This window comes from Miscanthus floridulus, chromosome 1 (genome assembly GCF_019320115.1).
Source record: "Miscanthus floridulus cultivar M001 chromosome 1, ASM1932011v1, whole genome shotgun sequence".
NCBI lineage: Eukaryota > Viridiplantae > Streptophyta > Magnoliopsida > Poales > Poaceae > Miscanthus > Miscanthus floridulus.
Genome location: NC_089580.1, coordinates 61,858,925 through 61,885,450, shown reverse-complemented (window position 1 = coordinate 61,885,450; position 26,526 = coordinate 61,858,925). Strand labels below are relative to the sequence as shown.

General features: G+C 43.2%; 1 protein-coding gene and 1 long non-coding RNA gene across 2 annotated transcripts in view; one reads left to right on the top strand and one right to left on the bottom strand.

The window, feature by feature from the left end:
• LOC136485084 (putative ripening-related protein 6) overlaps positions 1-15,111 on the bottom strand; it is a 38,405-nt gene extending 23,294 nt beyond the window's left edge. Inside the window, exons 1-2 of the mRNA XM_066482033.1 lie at positions 15,056-15,111; positions 11,921-12,175 (exon numbers count right to left, since the gene is read on the bottom strand). Of these exons, the coding sequence (XP_066338130.1) occupies positions 11,921-12,175; positions 15,056-15,111 (311 nt within the window). The remainder of the gene's footprint in view (positions 1-11,920; positions 12,176-15,055) is intronic.
• A 1,736-nt stretch (positions 15,112-16,847) lies between these two features.
• Positions 16,848-20,348, top strand: LOC136485079 (uncharacterized). The gene is made up of 5 exons (XR_010766316.1): positions 16,848-17,380; positions 17,585-17,820; positions 19,438-19,592; positions 19,675-19,708; positions 19,794-20,348. It is a non-coding gene; the product is annotated as an uncharacterized lncRNA (long non-coding RNA).
• Positions 20,349-26,526: the final 6,178 nt, after the last annotated feature.

Below are 26,526 nucleotides of genomic sequence, written 5' to 3'. Positions count from 1 at the left end.
GCACTTTTCCAAGTCATAATCAATTTCATTGCAATGACAATGTCCAAAGTTTTGATCTGATTCCAACTCACACTTTCTTAGTTGACTTAATGAAGAAACTACTACTTTTTCTTCCTATATAAAGACACATCTCACACCTTGACAGGGTGCATCATAATGGATATAAAGCTCTTGTCCTGACCTGACAAAGCTAATACATAGGTTTTATTCCAACTTTTTTTTTCTTTACTCCTTTCAATACTTAGCTGAGGTCTCTTGATCGAAACTTAAAACCTTCTCAAGTAGCATTGTTAATATCTTGATGATCTTGGTTCAACCTCCCTTGAACCTCTAACCAAATCTCATTGAAACCTCTGAGTTCTCTCTTACATCTTTGAGTGGGTTTCAATCACATCATTAACTTTCTTCAATCCAAACCTTCTTATCATGCTTAGTATATCATTGGGATTTCCTAATACTTTATAGAACCATCTATAGTTACCAGATATCTCATTCCTATGTCATCAATGTCAACTTGTCTTGGGTATGTTGAAGATTGGACTCCCAGCTGAGGATAGCTCGAGTTGCAGAGGCATATTGACGAATGCATCCATTCCTCATAGATGAACCAATAACTTACCAACTGAGCAAAGGATACTTACTCTAGATAATGAAACCCTTAAGTGGCATACATCCTCTAGGGTACCACCTTTCTTATCAAATTAACCGATTCTTCCAAGTGAGAGCTAGAGAGCATAACTGAACTTCATATGGCACCTTGAGCATTCGGACCCTTCTTAGTTGGATAGTTTGCATAGACGTGATTGTCTATCTTAGTTGATCTCCTCCAAAGGTTTCAATCCTAGGGACCTGTGGGTTATGGCCCACCACTGCTTTCCGCTGCACAAACTAGAACGTATGATACTTCATCTTATAAATTCTTCAACTTGGCTACCCACCTCAAGAAAAGATAAAGTAGGGGACACCAAAGTATAGCTTGCACCTCCTTCTAGATGAACTAATTAGTATCAATACATTCAGACATCCCAATGATACTCTTGTGTATGGGTAAGAACAAGAAATCTAAAATTCCTTACGAGCAGAAAAACAGCAGCATAGTAAACACAGTTGTAACTCTCATTCTATTAAACCAATGATGTTGTATCTTATACCGTTAGAAAGCTTATAAAATCCTCCACAACTTTCTTATAGAACACTTTTCCAAATTATGCAGTACAGTAGTCAAAAACAGTGCACAACAGAAACTACTCTAGGTTTTAGACAGCACAGGTGCATCGTCTTGTGATTTTCATCACTCCATAACCAAAATAGATATGAGGGCAGTTCTTGCTATCACAGAAAGATATCGAAGTCTACTATTATCCAAAATTTTTCTCATAATTTTTTGTTATCCAAGAATAGATATATAAGCCGATAAAGACAGGTTGCTCCGAAAGACAAGATACAAGAAATAGGAGAAACCAAAACTCAACTATTTATTGCATTGATCCTTATACCTTAGGCCTATAAACTAAATGAAATTGTGGAAACACCCAACAAGATAGTTGTAATCATTGCAAAGATTCAAAACAATCATAAGCACAATGACAATTCAATAAAATAATAAAGGTGCATAATTCAATCATTGACTCAACTTACGATACTATCGTCCTTATTATACTAGGGGTAACAATCCTAAGACTCATCTTCAGATTATGCAAGAAGATGGTGAGGAATAGTTCTAAAAGCATATCAAATCAAGAAGTGGAAATGAGAACAAACACTTTAAAATAAGCACCAAGGTAGAGATGAATAGCAAGGGTAGAGATATAGTAGAGAAGAAAATATCAAGGTTCATAGAGCAAGGATTTTTGTAGCGACTTCTAAACCTTAACACTGACCAGTTTCTACTTGGCTTGCATCCTACAGTCAACATTACTTTGATACCACTTTAGTAGCACCTGATTTTAAGAACAAAACCAGATACACACCATATGTGAGTCCAAGAAGTCAAATCTCACATATAGCTACAAATAAGGGCAAGTATCGAAAGACAATGCTCAATATATAAAGTACTTAGTATAAAGGATATAATCTTAGACAGCAAACAATAGAAAGACAACTCCGATCTTCGGGTGAAGACTCTAATTCCACAGGGACAACTGACTAGTTGTTCACAAGCCTAATTCCTCCAAACTCTAGCAATCTGGTACCCATCCTGGATTTTTATCCAAATAATTGAAAAATAAAGCAAATGTAAGTACATGTCGTACTCAACAAATATAACATGGGATTCATGAGACTCAAAAGGGTGACACTAGTTTAACTGTGATTAGCTTTTAATGAGTCATCTTTTAGCAATTGGGTGACAACAAGTTTATTCACAAGCCCATATAAGCACATGATCAGGTAAACACGAATAATGAACAACATAAACAGTAATCATTAGTGAGCATCTTCATCTTCAGTATCATCAGTGTTCATCATCTATGCTGTAAGGGTTCCAAGGCCGCTCGTGACCATGAGCACAACTGATATACCAATTTTACACTCTACAAAGGTTGTACACTTTCAATGTGAGTCGTGATTTACCCTTTTGCTCGAGGTAGCTAATCTCTCGACCCACTTCCAAGTAAGGTCGGTAGGGTTCACTATGAAGCCTTTCAAAGGTTCGTCTAATCAGTTAGGGCCATTAGATTCACTCGACAAACAGATGTAGAGCCTCCCTTCCCGATGGCACAATGACGTGCAGCCTATACACAAGGGAACAGAGGCCGCACTATACCTGATTCGGCAAGCCATTCTTATGCCAATAAAGGTAACCTCTAACAAGCTAGAAAAGGTCCTCATACTGAGCTAAAGCCAAAGCCATGTAGCCCTTATAGTTGTACTTATAAATCCCGGATGATCACTTACAGATAAGTCCTTAGAGAGAGGAATATAGAGCACCATAAAAATAGCTCAATGCTCTAGCCCCCGTGTTCCATGTTGCTAAAAAGCATCTTTTAGTGTTTATTGCATAATCCATTAGTCAAGTTACAAGATCATGGCTTTAGTTAAGCACTAGCAAAGCTACCCAATGCTATACCCTATAGGTGTCAAGGAATCTAGGATATTAAATAGCTAGGAAACTTACTATGGTTGCCAAGGCAGACACATGCATATGATTAAAATGATATTAAGGTGAATAGGACAACAAGGATGATCCCTATGCTATACTTGCCTTAAAACTCTGATCCTTCTTCTAGTCCAAAGCTTCCAAGGAACTCCTTGATCAACACGTAAAGCTCACCGACTGGATAGGATCATAAACCACCACACAAACATCCATGCAATCATACACAAAGCAAATAGTAGAACTAAATTAGAACAGTACACCAAACATATGAAACAACAAGTAAAAATGTTTCTAAAGATGTTCTACACGTTACTACGATCACTCAGACGCAAAAAGCACGCTAATCAGAGCTATAACGAAGATGTTATGAATTAAACAAGATTTCCTTTAATAAAATAATAGATTAAATCTAACCTCGAATTTCAAAACTTAAAAACATGTTTAATAATAGGATGAACATGTAGATTACACAATTACGAATCTAACGCAACTTCAACGGGTCAAATCAGAGTTAAAACGGAGAAACTACGCATAAAATAAGATCAGTGGCAATTATGTAAATATTTGGAATTAATTTTGCATTAAAATTAATTAAAAACCAAATTAAAAATGCCTAATGGACCTAGCCTCATTTTTGGAAAAACACAGGGGCCAAAGTAGATAAATCAAGGGCATATTTTGAATTATTTCTGAAAGGCAGTGGACGGTGGGTTCGAAAATGGAAAAGTGTAGGGGCTCTTTTGCAAATAAACCCAACAAAGGGGTACGGTGAGGTCTAAGCCGTTAGATCGGTGATGGATGGTTCAGAACAGATCGGGAGGGAGAGAGAGTCACCAGCGTGGCCGGCGGCAAGCTTGGCGGTGGCGCCATTGACGGCGAAGAGCGGCGCACGGGGAACACGGCATACGAGCCTCAGTTCAAAGCGAGAAAAACACCGGGAGGTAAAGAAGGGAATGGAGATCACGGCTAGGTAGCTTACCATGGTATGGAGCGATGGAGGGCGACGTAGTGCACGACGAAGCGGGCGGTGATGGCGGCGGCGCTAGGGTTTGTGTGGCGTGGCGTCTCGGCGAGGCGGCTGCGGCTCAGAACGGGATGGGGAGAGGCAGCTCACTCGGCTGCTGCTATTTACAAGAGCAAGTGGCTTGGGAGGCACGGCAAGGCGGCGATGTGTGGGTGGAGCGGACTCCGACGGCGGCGGTCGTGACCGACGCGGACTCCATCGGGGAAGAAGGAGAGGGTGCAGCTGACACGCGGGCCCCACTTGTCGCCAACTGCGCGGGAGGGGAGGCAGGGACACGGCCTACGCGGCGCCGCTTAACTGGACCGAGAGGGAGATGGGCCTACGGGAAGCGGGGAATGGGCCGCCTGGAGAAAGACTTGGCCGCGGCCAAAAACCGAGGAAGGAGAGGAAAAATAAAGAATTCATTTTCTATTTTCTCAAACACAATTTCAAATCCAATTTCAAATATAAACCAAATCAAATTTGAATATGGTTTAAAATACACTTTTCAATTCAAATAAAAATGAGAAATTTTGGTAAGTTTTCCAAAAATAAATTTTACAACTTTTTAAATTCCTTTATTTTCAAATTTTCTTTTCTTTTATTTCAAAGCCATTTTCAAATTCATTTTCAAAAAACATTTTAAATAAATTTGAATTTGGATCAAACCACTCATCACAATAAACAAAATGCAATGGCATGAATGCACAAAAATATTGCTAAGCCTTATGTTAAATTTTAATTTAATAAAAAATATTATTTACCTATGTTTTCATAAGCACAAAAATACCAAATTAAATCTTTTTAACCCTATTTGAAAAAGAGCAAATTTTTAGGGTGTTACACTAGTTGATGAAATCTAGTCTAGAACTGCTATTATGGCTGCCATCGATCCGATTGACCCCATTGTTAGCTCTATAGATTGGAAATTATCAAGTAGTAAGTCTTGCTTATGGTCAAACATAGCCTCTAGCTACATGCTATGTTCACATCGGCTATTTAGCCAATCACCTATGCTTTCACGATCGTAACATGCTTCATGATTCCGTTAAGTATGAATAGACTCATATTATTTGAAGGTTTAATCTGTTACCTTTATTATGGCTGCCATTGATCCGGTTGAACCTGACTGTTAGATATAATAGGTTAGATTTGATAGGTTTATGGATCTATCTATGTTTAATGGTCGAGTGTTTGCATGTTATGAACCTTCTTTCATCGGAATCGGCTATTTTAGTCGATAGCCCGCTTATTGAGAATATATTGGCTGTTCATATGTTTGTACTTATTTTTGTTAAAGGCTAGTATGATTTTCAATTAATAGAGATGCTTTCATGTTTATCCATCACGCTTTTACATGTTCTCATGATCATCAGATGTTAAGATCTATACACTTAAATATCTGATAATTGTCGATATGCTTATTTTATTCTTTTTGCATCATGGACATGCTAGATATTGACTCTCTAGTCGATAGCCTTATCTCATCGGCTGTTCAGCCGCATATTTGGAACTGTCTGGAGCAACACCGACATGTTCCACCTTAAATTACTGATCAACATTTTCTCCTTGTCAATTGCAGTGTCAAATTGACTGGCACGCCCTAGGTCACGACCATCCGGTCTGGTGCTTCCCTAAGCCCGGGGAGAGCTCGGGATATGCTCCACGCGGTTTCTCTCGGCTTGCTTGCGTGTGTGCCTTGGCGGCGAGATGACCGACCATTTTCGCCGTCCACAACTTCACAATTCCTTATTTAGTTATTTGAAAAATAGAAATAAAAAATAAAATAATAAGTGCCTATGCAAATTTGCATCTACTAATATGAAGGTATATAGTAAGATTTCCTACAAATTTGAAGTGTATATGAGCGTGAAAATATTTCAATATGAACAAACTTCAAAGTTTGCCTTAGGTTGTATGAAACTTTGTGAGATGTATCCATTTGTTAAAAAATGTATAGCCCAACTTTCATATTTTTTTCTAAAATTTTTGTTTCAAGTTTATACACCTATGATACCATCTCATGCCAATTTATAGGGTTTTTGAACAACCTTTAGATATTATCATTATTTCTTTTGATACGTTGCAAATAGAAGCTTGAATTATTCCTAACAAACATTTGAACTTCTCATCTACTTTTAGGATGTCCTTAAATATTGTATTAGGATGCTTATTAAAAAGTGTGGTTATTTTGGTTTTGTTTCATAACTTGTAGAACATGTATTAATTCAGACTAAAAAGAAAATTATGGAAAACTATTAACAGTAAAGGGTCGAAAACAACTTTGATTTGGACCATGATTCGGCCCACCTCAGTCCATATTGGACCATGCCTCCTGGCCGTTGGATTAGTTTCGAGCTTACGAGAGACATGCACCAACACCTTCCAAAGCCAAACCCTACCTATATGTACATACTTATTCCACAACTATCCCTCGATTTTCCACTAAAAAAACTATATATCCCTTGATCTCCATCTCTCTCTCCTGTCCCAACAAAGACCTCAGCCACACGGCCTCGCTTCTCTCCTCCCATGTCCCATGGCATCGCGGCTTCTTCCTCCTACTCAGTGCGATGGCAAATTACGTAATGACTTCACCATATATTTTTTATGGTCATCTTTTTTTAGATCAACTCTGGGTGATTCATGGGCATCAATGAGTATATTAGAGCAGGGACAGAGGGAAGGGGGGGGCACACCCCCCCCCCCCCCCAACCACCCTAGTGCACCACTATATAACCCCTTAATTAGTTAATAAAAATTACTAATTAGTGTTGTATTTATTTAGCATCTCTTCTTTGTGTTAGTCTTTATTGACATTAGTGTTGCAATTAGCTAGTTATGACGTTAATTATTAGTGCTTTATATCTTTCCCCTCTCTTTTATTTCAGTTATTACAATGATTTTTTCTATGAATTATATTAGTTGGGTGGAGACTAGAGACATAGGGCTATTTAATTTTTCCTTTTGCTATAATTTTTAGTATCATTTTAGATTTTTAAATTCCTTTTGTATCGTGAAACAAATATTGATTTGGTTATTAATTATACTCTTGCTAATTCAATATACTTATATGTGTATGTACGCGCGTATATTTTATCATATGTGGTTATCATTGATATACCAAAATGGCCCCCCTATGGTCAAATCTTGGCTCCGACCCTGTATTAGAAATCAAGCTGCATGAGCCAAAGAGCATAGGGTGGCCCGGTTCTCCAACCTCTAGGCATGACACGATTGCTTGAGCTTGGGTCATCGAGTCCAAATGCAAAGGGGGCAATCAGTTCCAACAAGTAGTTGCACCATATAATCCTATGAAGTATCTCTGACAGCGGTGGATCTTCCGGTGCAACATAGAAAAGTGGTAGACTTCTCTTCCATTGAGCATGCTAGATTGCTTCAAAATAGAGCTGTGGTTTCTACGTACACTCCATCCCACCCCCTCAAGTCATTCAATATTGTCGACGAAATATGATCGGCAGTCTACCTAGGGGTATGCCCAAGGTAGTAGATTGTCGGCAGACAGATGCGCAAGCCACAAACAAGATGGTAACGCAAGACAGACACGAGGATTTATCCAGGTTCGGCCGCCGAGAAGGCGTAATACCTATGTCATGCGTCTGATTGTATTGTTGTATGTTAATGAGAGATGTTTTTTAGAGGGGTCCCCTGCCCGCCTTATATAGTCCGGCGGCAGGGTTACAGATCTGGAAACTAATCCTAGCCAGTTACAATTGCCATAGGTAGCCGGATAAGGATTCCTATTCTAACCGACCAGGATCTTGCTTGATCTCCAAATCTGCCTTGATTCCTTGCGCGGGATTCCGAACAGGTTGGCCGGGCCGCACGTCATCTTCTAGTGGACCGGACCCCCTGCTCCGGGCCGGCCCAAGCCTAGCCGTAAAGGTATAGGGGTTAATACCCCCACAAATATCGCATCCAAAACTAAAATAGACATTATAGTGCATCCTTGTGAGGTTTAGACCTTGAGCTTGAGAGCTTTGAGAGATTGGGCTACGGCGATGGCTTTTATGGGATGCACGATCGTGGGCTCTCTGGTTGATGCGATCGCGCAGATCGCGTTCTCCGAGGTAATGGTAGAGATCGTTATTGCCATCACGGCGATCCTGGTTGCCACCCTGGTTAACCCTGCGACCGCGGATATCACGGCGATTGTCACGGTTGTCTCGGCGGTTGTCGTCCCAGAAGTTGAACCGTTTCCGCCTTGACGGTTGTCTGAGGGGTCATCATTGCACGAGCCACGTTGGTTGAGTGGCTATGAGCGACTTGAGTACTGGCGGCTGTGGCTTGACTCGACTGAGACGGATGGAACCTAGGCCTGATTTACAATCTCTGCGGTCTGAGCCATAGCAGCCGTCAGATAAGCTTGTATATCATCGCGAACAGCCTGGGTTTATGGGGTATTGGGTAGTCGTTGCATTGTCGCCATAGCGACAGCTACGCTGGCGCTTGGAGTCCTGAAGACCTGTTTGTCCCCCACCCTGTCGAAGGCATTGTTGAGGTCGCATGGCTGGACCCTTATGCGTCGTGCCTCCTCTTCTGCCTCGGCTTCGATTTGTCAGCGATTAAACCGGTCAATATTACGTGCTTCACGTGCAAGCCTTTCTTGTTCTGTTTCACCAACTGTCGGTGGTTCGTCATTACTGACAACATTGATCAAGTCCTCTCGCCTTGGTGGGAAAGACGGGAATTGTGGGAACCCCGGGGCGTGGTCTGGGATATCCAGATCGTATTCAACGCCTTCATCGTCATGATGCTGGAGCTCGGTGTGGACGGAGGCATTAGATGCGATGTCAGACGAGGAGCTGGAGCCACCCTCTTGGACTGTGAGGACAGATCCTTCTCGATAATCCTCAATCCGGACCATGTTGACGAAGTTGCGCAAGCCGTAGGGCTAGGACTGGTAGTTCTCCGTCGAGGCTTCATACTCGGAGAGCCAGAGACCCATCGCGGAGGCTGGCCGGCGACGAGCGAAGCGCCCTTCAGGAGTAGATGTGACCACGAGATCCATACCGAGTCGTGCATGATGACTGGCCCGAGTTGGTCGGGTAGATCTGTTGTGGGTAGCGGTTACCTGCTCATTAGGTTGACTTTGAATTGAACTTACCAGAGCTAGGGTTTCAGCAAGTTTGGTGCCGACCCGATCGATGGAGTCGAGCAGGTCGGTGTTGTTGATCTGCTTCCCTTTGTAGCGAGGAAGCGGACGACAGGTTGTCGGCGTGGCTGAAGATGATGCGGGCGTGGTCGGAGCCAGATACACCGTGGTCGGAGCCAGATACACCGTGGTCGGAGCCGTACCCATCATGGTCGGAGCCGTAGCCGATGCAGGTGAAGCAGTGGTCGACGCAGATTGAATCCGCGCCTCCTCCGTGGTCATGGCGATGAAGTCGTCGGAGCCAGTGGTCTAGGTGATCTGGCCGACGGTGAACGTGAGGTCGTTCGGCGTAGCCATGGAGCCGGAGATGATGACCATCTTGTTCGCTTGGAGAGCAGTATGCACACCCCCTACCTGACGCGCCACTGTCGACAAAATATGGTCGGTAGTCTACCTAGGGGTATGCCCAAGGTAGTAGATTATCGGCAGACAGATGCGCAAGCCACAAACAAGATGGTAACGCAAGACAGACACGACGTTTTATCCAGGTTCGGCCGCCGAGAAGGCGTAATACCTATGTCCTGCGTCTGATTGTATTGTTGTATGTCAATGAGAGATGTTTTTAGAGGGGTCCCCTGCCCGCCTTATATAGTCCGGGGGGCAGGGTTACAGATTTGGAAACTAATCCTAGCCAGTTACAATTGCCATAGGTGGCCGGATAAGGATTCCTATTCTAACCGATCAGGATCTTGCTTGATCTCCAAATCTGCCTTGATTCCTTGCGCGGGATTCCGAACAGGTTGGCCGGGCCGCGCGTCATCTTCTAGTGGACTGGACCCCCTGCTCCGGGCCGGCCCAAGCCTAGCCGTAAGGGTATAGGGGTTAATACCCCCACAAATATCGCATCCAAAACTAAAATAGACATTATAGTGCATCCTTGTGAGGTTTAGACCTTGAGCTTGAGAGCTTTGAGAGATTGGGCTATTGCGCCCTTTATATTGGTGAGCTAGAGCACTTAAGGTCTTCATAACCTTCCAGTGAGGGCGTGGTGGCCTTCTATATGGCGGCCCTCTGTTCTCCGTGTGGAGTGACCTCGTATCGATGTGTGTTGACGAGAAGACACCCCTCGTGTGGAGATCTTTGTAGTGTACACGACATCAAGATGACCAGAAGAGTCGGGTGACAGTGGTGAGACTCCATGACTCATAGTACTAGCCTTTGGTTAGTAGATGCCTTGTGTGGCAAATTCAACATTGTGACCTTGAGCATACTTCGGTGGAGCTCTACATAGACTATGGGTCGTGGTTTGGCAATCGATATCACAGGATACACCGTCGGCTCTCAAAGAGTTTACCCTCTATAACTTTAATTACTTACTACGTTTATTGCTTTCGCTTGTTCTTTGCTTTTGTGGCAGTTACCTTTCTAGATTAGATATAGACTTAGTTGATAGGATTGCCGCTAGATTGCTAAACTTTTTTAGGATAAGTTAGAGCATGTAAGAAAAAACTTTAAAATAGGCATGTTGTTGGATGGAGTAGTTTATTGTTTTTCTGGTCGTAGTTCAATTTGGGCCCTAGAACTTAAGTTTAAAATAGACATATAATTTACCCACTCCTGCAGGCTCACGGGACTTTATTACAACTGCTTTTTTTTAGGGGAATTACAACTGCAAACATGGCAAGCAGGGAAAAAGACAAGTGGTCAGGATAGCACGTACTCAAGCGCTTCACTGAGCGTATCACAAAGAGGAGGCCGCCGTCACTCCTGAAGCTGCCCAGAGATAGATACGGCCATCGGCGGACGTGCATGGCCCTCGCTCCCCAATCAAAGTAGACGGCTAACGGTGCAGAGCATAGCTCATATCCCGGCAGCCAAGCGAGGTGAATACTTGTCATAAACTGTATGGGACTATCCAGTGAGGTGAATATCTTACTTTATTTTAGTAATAAAATATGAAATATATATCTCATGCCGGAGTGGAGGTGTTTATCTCTACTGTTACCAACTATTGAGTTAACAATTGTGGTCGGAGCTCAAGGGGCTGCCGCCTCGTTCTTGCCTATCGGCCGGTTCCAGTGTCGACTACGCAATGCATGGCTGGCATCGTAAACAGATCCCAGATTCTCAAGTGAGGACAATCAGTTCTGATCGCCATATTTCACTACCGTCAAACAGTGCGTCACGAACACACGCCACTGACTGAACAAACCGACGTTTTCAATCGGGGACTACTGACAGCAAGAGCGGGATGAAGTTGCAAGTACCGCTTGCAAGTGTTTTATTCAGCCACTCAAGGAAAGTCTGCCTCGAGAGTGGCTACCGACACACATCAACGACAACAAACCATTCCGTCCCCATCGATCAGGAATAGAACAGTCGATCATAGACTTGAGTTAAGTCGTCATCCGCACAGCATGATGCCAGGGTGCGTGACACACTCAACACAAACACAAACATAGCAACAAATTCCCAGGGCACGCACATCCTTGCCCGGCTTTGCCGACCGACGACGGCCATGCGCATTCGATTAGGCGTCGGACCAGGTGACGGGAACCACGCCGATGTTGGAGTCGAGCCCGAGCGCGTCCCAAACGGCCTGGGACGTGTCGACAATGTTGTTCTTGCAGCCAAGGTGGGAGTCGCACTCGTCGACGACCCGGGCCACCACGCTGCGCCCGGTCTGCGTGCTCGTGATGCGGACCGGCTCCCGCCCGCGTACCACCCCGTGGACAGCGCCGTGATCAAGTCCTTGTTGCTGTGGTACTGTCCGTCGCACTCCGACGGGCCTCCGCCGGACCCGCCCTTCTCGAACGAGTTCACCGTCATCATCGCGGGCGTACCACCTTGGGCCGACACGGCGGGGGACGAGCAGCCGTGGTCCTTGTGGCGCTGCAGGCCGACCGAGTCCCCGCACGGGTCCGAGGCGTGGTGGTGCTGGGCCCGGGCCACGGCGCACCACGACCAAATTTTTTTTTTTTTAGTTTTTTTTTTTTGAAAGTTTTTCACAAATACGTCCTTAGAGAAAAGATTTCAGAATTTGGACTCTTAGCTCGGCGCCATCGATGCTGGCGTCGAGCTAACACGTCTCGCCGCCAGCGTCCCTGAAGCCGAGCTCTTAGGCTCGAGACCTACGTGGAGGTGACATGATAGGAAGCTCGGCGCCAGTCACTCTTGCGCCGAGCTCGGCGCCGTAGATCTTGGCGCCTAACTCGGCGCCAGGGTGAATGGCGCTAAGCCTTTATTATGTATGGGCCCCAATCCTCTCTCTCTTCCTCACCCCCCTTCTCTCGCATCTCCCTCGCCCAAGCCGAGCAGAGCACCGTCGCCGCCTTGCCCGGAGCCCGCCACCGGCCGCCCGAGCCCGCGCGGCCTCAACCTCGCCCTCGTCGGCGCACGCCGGAGTCCGCCACCGGCCGCCCGCGCCGCGCCGCCACCGAGGCCGCGCCGCGCCCGGAGCCCCATTTGTTACTGACCCCGAGCAGTACGAGTGCGGCAAGTGTGGTAGACTTGGCCACAATTCACGAAGTTGCCATTGGCAGATTAGTGATGTGCGATTATTGGTTGATTATATTACTTAATATTTGTCGTATTCATTTAATTAAATATGCATGTAATTGTGTCAATTACTTGTACATTTCTAATTTCATGTTTCATTGCATATTGAATTTCTAATTCATTGACTTTTTTTTGTAGGATGGCGCAATTCCACCTGCTCAACCCGACGTACGAGGAGACCCATCGAGGACGTCTCATAGCGTAGGGGCAGGTAATAATCTATACGTTCTGTTCAAATTTTGGTGAGCATACATGTGTTCGTGAAGTAATAGGAGACTATGTTATATTCCATGCAGGACCTTTCGCTCCTTCATCCTAGAACCCACAGTGAGTTCTTGGACATGCAGTACGACGACAGGTATACTCCTTTTCTGCAAAGATCTAGCCTTGATGTCATCTCTTTTCAGGTTCGACGTGGGTAGCCCAAGTTTAACTCAGCGGCCATAACTGCGTTGGTTGACAGGTATTATATTCAATCATTGCCTCCATTCATAGTCATTTGTTCATACGCTTGCCTTTTTGACATATAATCTTGATTTGTCTAAAATATAGGTGGTGCCCGGAGACTCACAGCTTCCATCTATCTTTCGAAGAGATGACAGTTACACTTCAGGACTGTTAGAAGATGCTAGGTCTGAGGATTCACGGCAACCCAGTCATAGGGCAGTGTAGGTCAGAAGGCTGGAGAGCACGAGTGGAGGCCTTTCTTGGACATGAGCTTGACGAGCAAGAGGCTCGCACTTCTAGAGTTCTCATCTTCGGGCTCCGGCAAGAGTTCGCACAGTGCCCCGAGGAGATAGATGAGGAGACAGTGGGGTACTACTGCAAGGCATGGATACTACACCTATTTGCCTGCATTCTCTTCCTCGACGTCATGGGTGACACTGCGTCCTAGATGTGGGTCCACTGCCTCAGTGACTAGACCAGGCGGGTCGCTATAGCTGGGGCTCTACAGTCTTGGGTTTTCTATATAGGCAGCTGTGCGAGGGGTGTCGTCGGACTTCGTCCCACGCGTCACTTGGTGGATTCAAGTAACGATGACATATGTGCAGATTGGATTGTCAGAAGAACAGAAAGATTTTTGACTAGGAGAAACACCACCAGTCCTACATTAAGCAATGGGGGAGATGCACGACAATGTAGACGAGAACAACGAGCCGCACAAGAACCGTGAGTTCAGTGGTACCAAGCTTGATACCAGCGTGCGACACGTTGCAGGCTGAGGGTGCAGTGGACAGAAGATTCCAACAAAATATTAGTAGCATACTTACACAAATAAAGAAAAAAAGATAGTGGAAACAATTTCTTACATTAAAACGACTGCATGTGTAGAAGCACCGCGACGCTGTGTCCAGATATTTCGATTGAAAAACATGGGCCAGGAAACCACAGTCACAGTTAAGGACAGGGAGGTCAGGAGGGGCAGGGGCATCTTTGCTAGACGCGTCGGGATATAATTCTCGAGGACGACCCCGTTTTCGCCAAAACTCCTCTCGAAACATTTCTTGCATATAACAAAACAGATGTAATTTAACAAACATAAATCAAAACATCACAAATAAATGTTAATGAGAACCATAACTATAATACAACCAATTTCGTTCTAAGAATCGAAAGCAATTAACATTAAACCCTAAACTTAGGGTTTCCCATTTGATGCACAACAATGAACCCATAACATAACTACATGTGCTTAGGTTTGCTAGCTTTTTTACGCCTTGGCATCATCCTACGGTTATATAATATAAATATTGAGGGATAGAATGAAACCCTAAGTAATGATGATTCTTAGGTTGAAAAAACCGACTAATATATACCGAATCGATACGAAAAAAAAATAGAAGGGGAGCGAGGATACCTTGCTCTCGAAGATCTACGGATCAAATCAAAGTTTTCAAGGTCCAATATGCCGATTTGTGAGGTAGGACGAAGTGGGGGGAGAAAAAAAACCCGAGAGGGAGGAGAAAGAAGAAGAAGAAAACTCGGGCAGGAAGTTTAGGGCTGGGGTTAAAACACAAGCTCGGCGCCATTCACCCTGGCGCCGAGCTCCCTACCATGTCACCTCCACGTGGGTCTCGAGTCCAAGAGCTCGGCACTAGGGATGCTGGCGCCGAGACGTGTTAGCTCGGCGCTATCGCGTGTTAACTCGGCGCCATCGCGTGTTAGCTCGGCGCCAGCATCGATGGCGCCGAACTAAGGATCCAAATTCTAAAATCTTTCCTCCAAAAACGTATTTGTGAAAAACTTTTAAAAAAAACTAAAAAAAAAATTCGGGCACCACGACGCCTGCAGAAGCAGGACGGCGACGGCCATGAACGCAAGCTTGGTGCTTGCCATTATTGCTGTGCGTGCCCCTGCTTTTGGCTGGCTTACTAGATTTAGCTAGCCGTGCCCGTGCGTGCACTTGCTTCAGCTATGAGCATTGAGCGGTTTAAATAAGCAGGTGCGTGCGTGCGGCAGGGATAGTATGCAAGTGTCAAATAGCACCTCTTGTTTGAGGACTGCGATACGAAACCTTTTCTTTCTTACTTAGAGAAGTACGATACTCTTCCGGTACACTCGATAGCCGATAATACCAATTTCAAAAAAAAAAAAAAAAAAGATAGCCGATAATACCAGGACAAGTGCGCTGCAACAACGATGCTTTTGGATTTGATGGCCATTTCATTTTTTTGATTTACTCAATAGGTGAAGAAGGTTATGAAGCTTATGTGATTCTGATATGGCCAAAATTGCCCGTAGAACTTTTCTGACTTTCATGAGATTGTTTAGACCTATTGAATATTATCTGCTGGTTGTAGACAGATTAAGGTCTTATTATTTAGTAGTTCAAGTTGATTTTTGTGTTTGGTACAGAACCACCGCATTGTGGAGCATGGAGAGCTTGATATTGAGTGTGTGCTTGGTGTAATGCAGTAAGGGTGTCCTCGAGATCATCATCACCGTCATCAGACGAGGAAGATGAATCTAGTCGAGAGAGACGACTCATTTTTAGTGGAGAAATACAATGTCGGAATTGGTTTAGAAAATGGAATGGCCATACATATATATAAATCGAAAACATATAACCGTTGGAGATAGAGCACTTGAAATATAGCCGTTGGATGGGCAACCGCTTGATTCGTAGTCGTTGGAAGAGTAACGGTTCAAATATATAGCCATTCGAAGACCGACAAACCAAAAAATAATAGTTGCAAACTATCTGAAAAAATAATTTCTTCAATATTTAGCCATACAAAAATATTGTTAACAAATATCCATTCCAATAATACCAATTTGAAATAACACGGTTTAGCTATAAAATGGTGGAATTGATAGTTAGAAGTTGTATAAAATATAGGTGAGAGAAATATAGAGAGGCTGAAATGAGGGTAGTGCAGAGATAAATGAGTATAGGGGGGCAAATTTTGAGAAATTGATTGGAGTTGCCCTAAGGGGTACAAAGTGTGAGAAGGTCGAGGCATCGACCGTTACGACACGAGCGATTGGCCGGAGTACAGATTTGCTGCTACTTATAAGTTTGAAAGTTTCAGGGCCTTTTCCATCTGCCCTCTACTGAATTTAGCACTGATGATAGTGATTTATGTGCGTTCAAAATTTTGATTTAACTTGAGGAAATTACGATATGTGCCTCAAGAGACATATTTCCTGCTAATTAAGCCACCAACTTATAACTTGACCGTTCGTTCATAAATTTGCGTTCGGAGCCAGCAGTGATCCTTAAATTTATCTCAGATTATCACATTCAGAGATCCACACACACTCAAAATTACATATAAATGGCCTTAAACTTGTCTTGGGTTTTTAGGTAGGTTCAGGAAAGTTCACATCAGCCTCGGTATCCATGGTGAGTGGTGACACCTTCTAGCCACAAACTAACATCTTTAAAAACTGAAACCGCGCCGTGGTCTTCGCAAAAGAGCCCTCCACATCATCTATCGCTGGATATCCGTCGTATCTCCCGATAGAGAACCGCAAACCGTCGGATGGGCTCATGGAGATGTTTCTGTCTAAATCCTTCGACAAAATTTCAATCGCAAATCTTTCCAACACTCCAATTTCTTTCCAATCCTTCTCTTCCCTGTGCCCCGAGGCCCCTGCCGCGGGCCGCCGCCGTCCGAACGCACACCACCACCCAGTCCACGCCAGCGGCGTCGCCCTGCACCGAGGAGCCCATCAGCTCCTCCTCTTCCTCGAGGCCCCTGCCTGTGCGCCTAGCAGGGCGCCTTCCTCTTCCTCGATGCGGACGCGCCGGACGGCGTATTGGACCTGTCCCTCGGCCAGTTGGCCTCCGCCTCCACATCTCCGCTGGCGCCTCCCGCTTCCCCTACAGCCACCTGCTCTTGCTCTCCTTGGCCCTCCGCGTCCCGTGTCGCTAAGGAACTCCCCTGATCTCCAACCAATCCCCACCGCCGCCGGCGCGAGTGCCGCCAGCGCAGACCACGCCGGGTGATTCCCAGGCCGTCGCCAAAGACCTCGCGTCCTCTCCTACCCACCAGTGCACACTCCAAATCCTGCACCAGCCTGCCACCACTGGATGCAGACCATCTGTTCGTCATCAGGCTTCAAATTTAACAACAGCACCAAGCTGTCGGAGAATGACAATGTAAGGCTCCACACCTCAACTCATGTGTAATTAAGAACTCAATAGATACTCCGTATTATTAACATTGCTCATATAAGTATTGCTTCTAAAAATCAGTTCAATCTTATCCGCTGTATATATAAATGATAAAAATCATAGTAGTGCTCAGTTTGTGCTAATTCTATAGGATATATGCTTGATTACAAATTTATAACATGATTGCAGGCAAAGCTACTGATCGCTCAATTGGAGTTCCTCAACAAGCAGCCTGTTCGGCTGGGGCTGAAACGATCGTATACGATTGTGGATTATTACTGCTGGCTGGTTTGGTGTGAGAGAAAAATACTGTTCTAGTTAAAAATTTACGATAATTTACGACCAAGCGAACAGGCTGAAGGAAAGCAACCTGAGCTATGAGCATTGTCAAAGATTTTCCTCACTACATTTGTGCAACAGAAAAGGTAGGTCTGGGTACAAGGTTGTTTCAGCAATAGATATGGCTTTTCATTTTTTTAGCAGTTGGAAAATGTAGGTCTGGATACTTGCATATTGGTCATGATTTCCCAGTTCTAAAATTACTAATTTACTGAAGCTTGGCCTGTCCTGTGATGATATGAAATAGTTGTGAGATAGCTGTAGGCTTAATTTCAGAACGAGTATTTGATTGTCATACACCTAAAGCAATACCTATTATGGTCACATATGAGCAATTTAGTATACAGTACAACTGCTTTCTTGCTTACATACAGCACAACCAATCTTTAAGATAATGCACAACTAACCCAAATTGCCCGATAGTAAGATACAAAAATGTAATGACAATTGGAAAAATGTGTCTGGCAAAATTAGCTCTATAAGATACTTTTAGTTTTAGTTTCCTATTCATCGTTTTAAGGGTAAAATTTTGTATTAACATAGGTGCGTTGTCTGTTGCAGCTACGAGATACCCACTGGCTTAATTTGAAAACAGCAAACATTTTATTATAGTATAGCTGAAGCAATATCATGGTGACATATAGGCATTTGAAACACAAAGTTATATTTATCTGCCAGAGACAATCCTTACTTGACAGTAGAATTACATTCTTTCTTATACATCCTAATCAAACTTATAGTTTGTAAAAGTTGTTATTTAAATTTACAATACAAATTTGTGTGTTTCTTCTATTTTGTTACCCAACCTTCATACATATTTTTTGTTTCACCTTCAGTTCAAATGGCTTGACAAACAAGAGGTAATATAACTCATTTGGTTCCTTCATAAGACTTTATGGGGCAACACAGAATTTAGAATGAAGCCACTTCCACGTTAAGAAACAGATAGATCTGCTGACTGATTGTCGACCACCAAGGATATTCTAACTTAAGTTTTGCAGTCTCTCCCTTTGGACTCTACCACCGAAAATAAAAGGTTGCTGATATACAGACAAATTGGTGTTAATTTCACAGTTACATGTTCTCCTAAAATCTTGACATAATAACGACGTATGGTATTCTGTGTCCAGGTATTCAAATTAAGAGTTTTAAGAAAGAGCATATTGCAATGAACATTTTGCCTCCTTATTAAATGGCAAACTGAGGCCACCCCATGTTCCTATCCCATTTGAGGAAGCTAGTAGCAATCCAACAATTTCTGGAAGCAGCGACTGCGATTCTCACTTTCTTTTGCCATTCCTATAGGTTAATCAATTAATGCTAAACATGGATATACACCACATTTACCCATAACTGCATATTTTTCTGTCAATGTTTCTTCATTATGCAAACAATACACACCACACTAAAGTATTTCTGGCAATGTACCCAATAGGTTTCACTGCTACCATTATTACGTATTAACTGACAAATGTACTAATGGATCATCCATTGACTGTTAAGTAGTGCTTCCCCTCCCTGCCATCCTTTGATGTCACACAGTCAATTTCTTTGTCTTTAGCTATGCTCCATGTATCTGGTATAAGGACAAATAAAATTCATAAAGTTGTTGACCTTTAAAAATTGATAAGAATTTAATTTCCTTCCATATTTATACTTTCGTATTCAATAAACTGATGGTATTTGATAATTAATGTATGTAGGGTACTCTAAAGTCACATCTACGTAGGAAAATTACGTACACAAGGAAGATTAGTATTGACAGAGCCAAGCTTGGATACACTCTCTCATTAAACAAAGCGTGGCAACACCTTCACTACCTGCAATGTCTTAAAAAAATATCCAGCACCTAAACACTGTAAGCTGTAATGCTCCACAAAAATCATTCTCATATAGCAAGCTTCGTGAATAGCGTGGTCAACAAAGCTTTTCATTCGCAGGTAAATAGGGAAGACTTCAAACGATGATCAAGAGGTGATTCAGATAAACTCCTTTATTTGGTTTATGCCACAAGCAACGAATTTCAAAATATAATAACCATAATTAAAACACATGGCAGATTTGAAGAGAACTAAGGCATCCGACGCACAGATGAAAGGCAAATAACAAAAGTACTCAAAATTACTATTTTATGAGTACCCTCGAGTCTTCAAGGCGCTATGGCAGCCATCTCTTTTTCTATTTTTTTTTTCTCCTTTACAGTTGCTAGGAGTATATTAGTGTACTTTCGACTATAACAGAACTTTATATATGCGTGCGACGGTATATCTTATGTACAATAACATCCAGAATTATGACTATTCATATCTACCTGGAGGGCCATTTGGCACGGCAACGCCGTGCAGTGTTCTAGTATTAATAGAAAGGTGGCCTGCGCAAATAGCACGAGTAGTTAGCGTTCTCTCGCTATCACAATTAGTTTTCTCTTACTTAAAAATATCTTTTATAACTAGAGAAATTTTATAATAGTTGAAAAAAATGTGGACCGTCTATTGGACGAGATTGGAACGTGAAAAAATAGGAAAAACCCAACCAAAAGTAGGTGGGGATAGTAATAGATTAGGTGAGACCATATCTATTTTTCATTTTATTTTCAAAAAAGGTAAATCGGTCACTTTAGTGCGTTCATTCAAGAGCAAAAATGAGATTTTCCATGTCTTTTTTTATATACGAACGGGTAAGGCTGTTGGGCTGGGCCTAGGATTGCCTCTCGGCCGGCCAGCAGCCTCTCCGCTAGGATTTTTTTATTTTTAACACATTTTTAAACTAATTTTCAAATTAACACAATTTTAATTTTTTTTTTCAAATCTAATATTTTTGGCCGCGCCTATTCGCACGGCGCGGTGAATTAACTATACCGCGCCATGTATGGGGGCGCGGCAAGTGATGAGGACATCACTTCTTCAGAGGTACCCGTTGATCCTCCAACCATCATGTAAGGTCCAATGATCCGGGCTCGAAAGCGACAACTCAATTTAGAGGTGAGCTCGTTCTTAAACGATACTTTTCATACTTTTGATAATAAACTACTACCTAATGATGTTATCTTGCTGAGGAACATTGGAGAGGGTCATGAATGACTTAGAGGAAGTGGTGGAGGTGATGATGACCAGCAAGGACGTCCAACACAAGCCGGGGGCCCAGTCCAACAAGAATTCGAGTCTGCCTCGGCCACCAGGACCAGTCTGCCTTAAACTGGTCACCCAGGACGCATCCGGACTCCGTTTTCGATGATCCACATATGGATGGAAAGCTAATTTGATAAGGAAGCCAATTCAAGTGGTTTCACGTCAAAAGCTGTTCGAAATCAACGGGAATCGTCGAAACAAGTCAGCGTCCAGAATCTACCAGGGTGCTGCGACACCGTCTTTTGGTCCGTTGGACCATGTATCGAGTTTGGACCCATTAGGAGCGCGTCCAGGGGTCTTGCACGACCCTAGGGTCTTCATAAACAGCCGCCGCCCCTCCATTAGGGTTCGGGTTTTGCTTAGATTATTTTGTCAAGAACAGTTTCGCTGTTCATCGGTTTGTGAGACCCCAACTTCGTGAGATAATCATTCATATGTAATTTGGTTGCGTTCTTTCTTGTTCTTGCTTGTGTTCTTCGTTGCGCAAGCAGGGAGTAGCCTTCTTGGTGAGGTCAACCTAGTCCATAACTTTGTTGATAACCAGAGGAGCTGTGGTGCTAAGATTGCAGGGTTCGATCTTTCAATTTAAAGCCGGATCGGTGTGTCATTCTCCGCCACAACAATAGTTACCATCACCTGACGAAAGATCGGGATCCCCATCTCCATTAAATGGTAATCAAAGCTAAGGTATACCGTCAGGTTCACTTTTATTTCCTAGTTTTGAGTGTTTCGCATTCGTCCCATGGTCCAGTGCCATACTCGTTTTTCGTGTCCTAGAACCTTCCGCGTCATAGCCTTTGCATATTTTAGTTTTAAAGTCCATCGTGTTGAGTTTGTGTCCTGGTCGAGATCTTGTTGCTGGTTAGGTCGTGTTAGAGTCCAGTTCGTGTGTTTTCCCCATCGTTTCCATCAAATCTTTGCTGTTGTGACTAGTTATGTGCATATTGTTCCCGTTTTGTCCTCTAATTCGGAGCCAATTCTTAAAACTGGTCTAGTTTTCGCATACAAACTCCGATTTCAACGTTCCATATATCAAAATCGATCAGAAAAATTTTTGGATCCATCCATCCCTAGCTTTGTCGGGGTTCGAAAATTTTAGATTGGTCAAAAGGTGGTCACAAGATCCTCTTTTTGTGGTCACAAGGTTTTTGTCAATTTTGAGCAAGTTTTCTGAAAATTCCATAGGCCACGTCTTACACTTGTTTGAGCTCATAGTTTCTGTGATTACTTCTTTTGTGCTCCTAAGTAAAGGAAAAATATTAAAATAAAATAAAATAAAAAATTCGAAATTTTCCAAAAAAACAACGATAGCCCAAAAAATAGAAAAAAAATAGAGGGGCAAAAGAGGAACAATATTTAGAGGAGCACATAGAGAAGACCAAAGTGAGTTGTGTTAGCGTGTGTTGTCTGGTTCCTTGTTTGTGTTGCTGTTTCCATCCACCATACTTATTTTTCATACACCTGTCACCTTGCTATCCACCATACTTTTGTCACACACCTGGTACTTGGAACATTTTAGACTAGCAACGAGAACAAGTACTTTGGACTATAATTCAGCATTAATTTCTGTTACTGACTTGTGTGCCAGATATACATATTACTCTTTGTGTGCCTTCCGAGCTCCACAAACTCTTCAGATCAGTACAGACAAAGGGCCTTGCAATCTCGGTACCACTGCCTCACAGGTATCACGAACCAGTCGCTGGTTGTACCGCCCACTGCTTGTGTTGGTAAGAACTTTGTAAGAGCTTGGTAAGATGTTTCCACTTACTATGAAAAATGACACCACTGCAACCACATAGTCATTTGGTAGGGATAACTTTCACCGTTTGTTCCTGTTTTTGTGTTTTCAATGGCAGGAGGTGAACAGACTGGAGATAACAATCCTAAGGGTTTCAACGAGTGTGTCAATCAAGAGCAACTACAAGCTGTTGTAGAGGATGCCCAAAAAAGAATGAATGAGGCCGTTAGGAAAGCCGTCACTGACGCACTCATTGAACTCAACATTGGCAATAGCATGGAGAGATTGGACAAGCGAATTTCCACGCTAACCGACAAGGTTACTGAGTTGAAAACCTTTGTGGCGGGCAACAACGACGTCTCCAGCAGCAACACCGATGGTCAAGACACGGTGTATGATGCCAATGGGAACATAGGTCGAGCAGCTTTTCGACAAGAGAGATTACGACAACGTCTTTGTCGCAACACGACAGGTATGGGTGGTGTCCACCACCACCACCGTCAAGGTAATAATCACCATGTGCTCGATGATCCTTATGCTAAAATTAAGTTCACAATACCATCTTTTTCGGGTCATTATGATGCTAAGGGATATCTTGATTGGGAGATGACGGTAGAACAAAAGTTTAGTGCCCACCTTGTACCTGAGCAGCATAGAGTTAGACAACCTACTAGTGAGTTTAAGGATTTTGCCATTATTTGGTGGAATGGGCTAGCTGCACAGAATGCTTTACCTTGTACGTGGGAAGAACTTAAGGTAGCTATGCGTGATCGTTTTGTTCCTCCTTCTTATCATAGAGACTTGCGTAAGAAATTGATGCGTTTAGAACAAGGAGATAAATCTGTACAGGATTACTATGGTGAGCTTCAAAAGGGATTGATGCGTTGTAGTGTTGTGGAGGGAAACGAAGATGCCATTTGTCATTTTTATTCGGGTTTGAGGCGTGAGATTCAGGACATTGTTGATTATAAAGAATTTAACACTGTCAACCAGTTGTTTCAGTTTGCTATGCTTGTAGAAAAGGAATTGCAGGGGTGTGAACAGCAGGGCAAGAGCAAGTCAGCACCAGCACATACACGCCACGCTCGGCACCATCTTCGAGGCTGACCAAGCCAACCACTTTTCGGGCGCCTCCACCAGCGAGCAAGCGGCCAGCAACCTCTGGAGTTTCCGCTACACCTAAGGCACCTTCCGCAAGACCTTCAGATTCAGGTAAAAATTCTTTGCAGGTGCCTACCAAGAGTTCCTCATCCGTTGCATCGACGGGACGCACTTCGGGTATTCAGTGCCACCGCTGCCATGGCATTGGCCATGTGCAGAAGGACTGCCCAAGTCAGCGGGCATATATTGCTACAGAAGATGGTTACATCAGCACCTCTGACATTGAGGATGAAGAAGATCAAGATGCAGATGAGGAGGACGGCGAAGTCCTTGGTGACGAGGCCACGGCGTCCTATAGGCGCATCATTGTACAGCGGGTGCTCAGCTCACAAGTCCAGCAACCTGAGAAGCTACAACGCCATAACTTGTTCTAGATTTTCTTCGTCATCAGCGACTGTCGAGCACGTGTCATTATTGATGGAGGTAGCTGCAACAATTTGATGAGTTCTGATTTGGTCAAGAAGCTTGGCTTGACCACACGCCCACACCCACGTCCATACCATATTCAGTGGCTAAATGATTTTGGTAAAGCAATGGTAACACAAACTTGCAGAGTTTCATTTTTCATTGGTTCTTATGCTGATTCTGTTGATTGTGATGTGGTACCTATGCAAGCTTGTTCACTCTTATTGGGTCATCCTTGGGAACATGATAATGATGCTACACACCATGGTAGAAGTAATAAATACACTTTTGTGCATAAAAGAAAGAAAATTACTTTGGTACCTTTGATCCCTGCTCGAATTGTACAAGCTGATAGAGAACGCGCTGATAGTTTGAATGATGTTCAATCTAAAAATCAGCAAGTTGGTAATTCTATTTTCCCACCTAAAAAGGATAAGTCTACATCTATTTCTAAGGCTGAAGGGATTAAATTGAAGGGTGGCGTTATGCTTGCAACAAAATGTGACTTTGCTGAAATTTCTGATGATGATATTTGCTATGCTTTGGTATACAAACGAGCTATGTTTTCGCTTGATGATATTGTTAGCACAGTACCTCCTGCTGTCACTAACCTTTTGCAGGAGTATGAGGACATTTTTCCAGCTGAGATACCCCTGGGGCTGCCACCTATGAGAGGGATAGAGCATCAAATCGATTTGATTCCAGGAGCGACCTTGCCCAACCGAGCTGCCTATCGAACCAATCCTGAGGAGACTAAGGAAATTCAGCGACAAGTCCAAGATTTTTTGGACCGCGGGTATGTATATGAAAGCCTTAGTCCTTGTGCTGTTCCTATACTTTTGGTTCCTAAGAAAGATGGAACTTGGCGTATGTGTGTTGATTGTAGAGCCATCAATAATATTACTATTTGGTATCGTCATCCTATTCCTAGGCTAGACGACATGCTTGATGAGTTGTGTGGTTCTATAATTTTCACTAAGATTGACTTGCGAAGTGGCTACCACCAAATTAGAATGAAACTTGGAGATGAATGGAAAACTGCGTTTAAAACCAAATTCGGGTTGTATGAGTGGTTAGTAATGTCTTTTGGTTTGACAAATGCACCTAGCACTTTCATGCGCTTAATGAATGAGGTTTTAAGAGCTTTTATTGGACATTTTGTGGTAGTTTACTTGAATGATATATTGATTTACAGCAAGTCTTTTGATGAACATATGGATCACTTACGTGCTGTTTTTAATGCTTTACGTGATGCACGTCTATTTGGTAACCTTGAGAAGTGCATCTTTTGCATGGATTGAGTTTCTTTTCTTGGCTATATTGTAACTCCACAGGGAATTGAGGTGGACGAGATAAAAATTGAAGCCATAAAGAGCTGACCGGTTCCCCAAACCATCACACAGGTGAGGAGTTTTCTTGGTCTTGTAGGATTCTACCGCCGCTTCGTCAAAGATTTCAGCACCATTGCTGTCCCATTGCATGAGTTGACGAAGAACGGAGTGATGTTTCATTGGTGAGAGGCACAAGAGGAGTCCTTTGACACTTTGAAGGACAAGCTTACACACGCACTATTGCTGTAACTTCCAAATTTTGGTAAGACTTTTGAGCTAGAATGTGATGCTAGTGAAGTTGGCATTGGTGGTGTTTTGATGCAAGATGGTAAACTAGTTGCTTACTTTAGTGAAAAATTGCATGGTCCTGTTCTTCGCTCTTTAGAGACGTGGCGTCATTATTTGTGGCCTAAAGAATTTATTATTCATTCTGATCATAAATCGTTTAAGTATCTTCGCTCTCAAAATAATATGAATCATAGGCATGCTAAATGGGTTGAATTTATTGAATCTTTTCCTTATATTAGCAAACACAAGAAAGGGAAGGATAATGTGATTGCTGATGCTTTGTCTAGAAGATATACATTGTTGTCCCAACTTGATTGCCGGATTTTTGGTCTTCAATCCATTAAAAAAAATATGCGCTTGATCCTGATTTTAAGGATGTGTTGCTTAATTGTAGAGAGGGACACACATGGAATAAGTTTATGATCAGCGATGAGTTTTTGTTTAGAGCTAACCGCCTATGCATTCTAGTTGGTTCTGTTCGTCTTTTGTTGTTGCAGGAGGCACATGAAGGCGGATTGATGGGACATTTTGGTGCCAAGAAGACGGAGGAGGTGCTATCCACACACTTCTTTTGGCCAAGGATGAGGCGAGATGTAGAGCAGTACGTGGCTCGGTGTGCCATATGTCAAAAAGCTAAGTCGCGGTTGAACCCACATGGTTTGTAGATGCCTCTTCCTGTTCCTTCTACTCCTTGGGTAGATATATCTATGGATTTTGTGTTGGGATTGCCAAGGACTA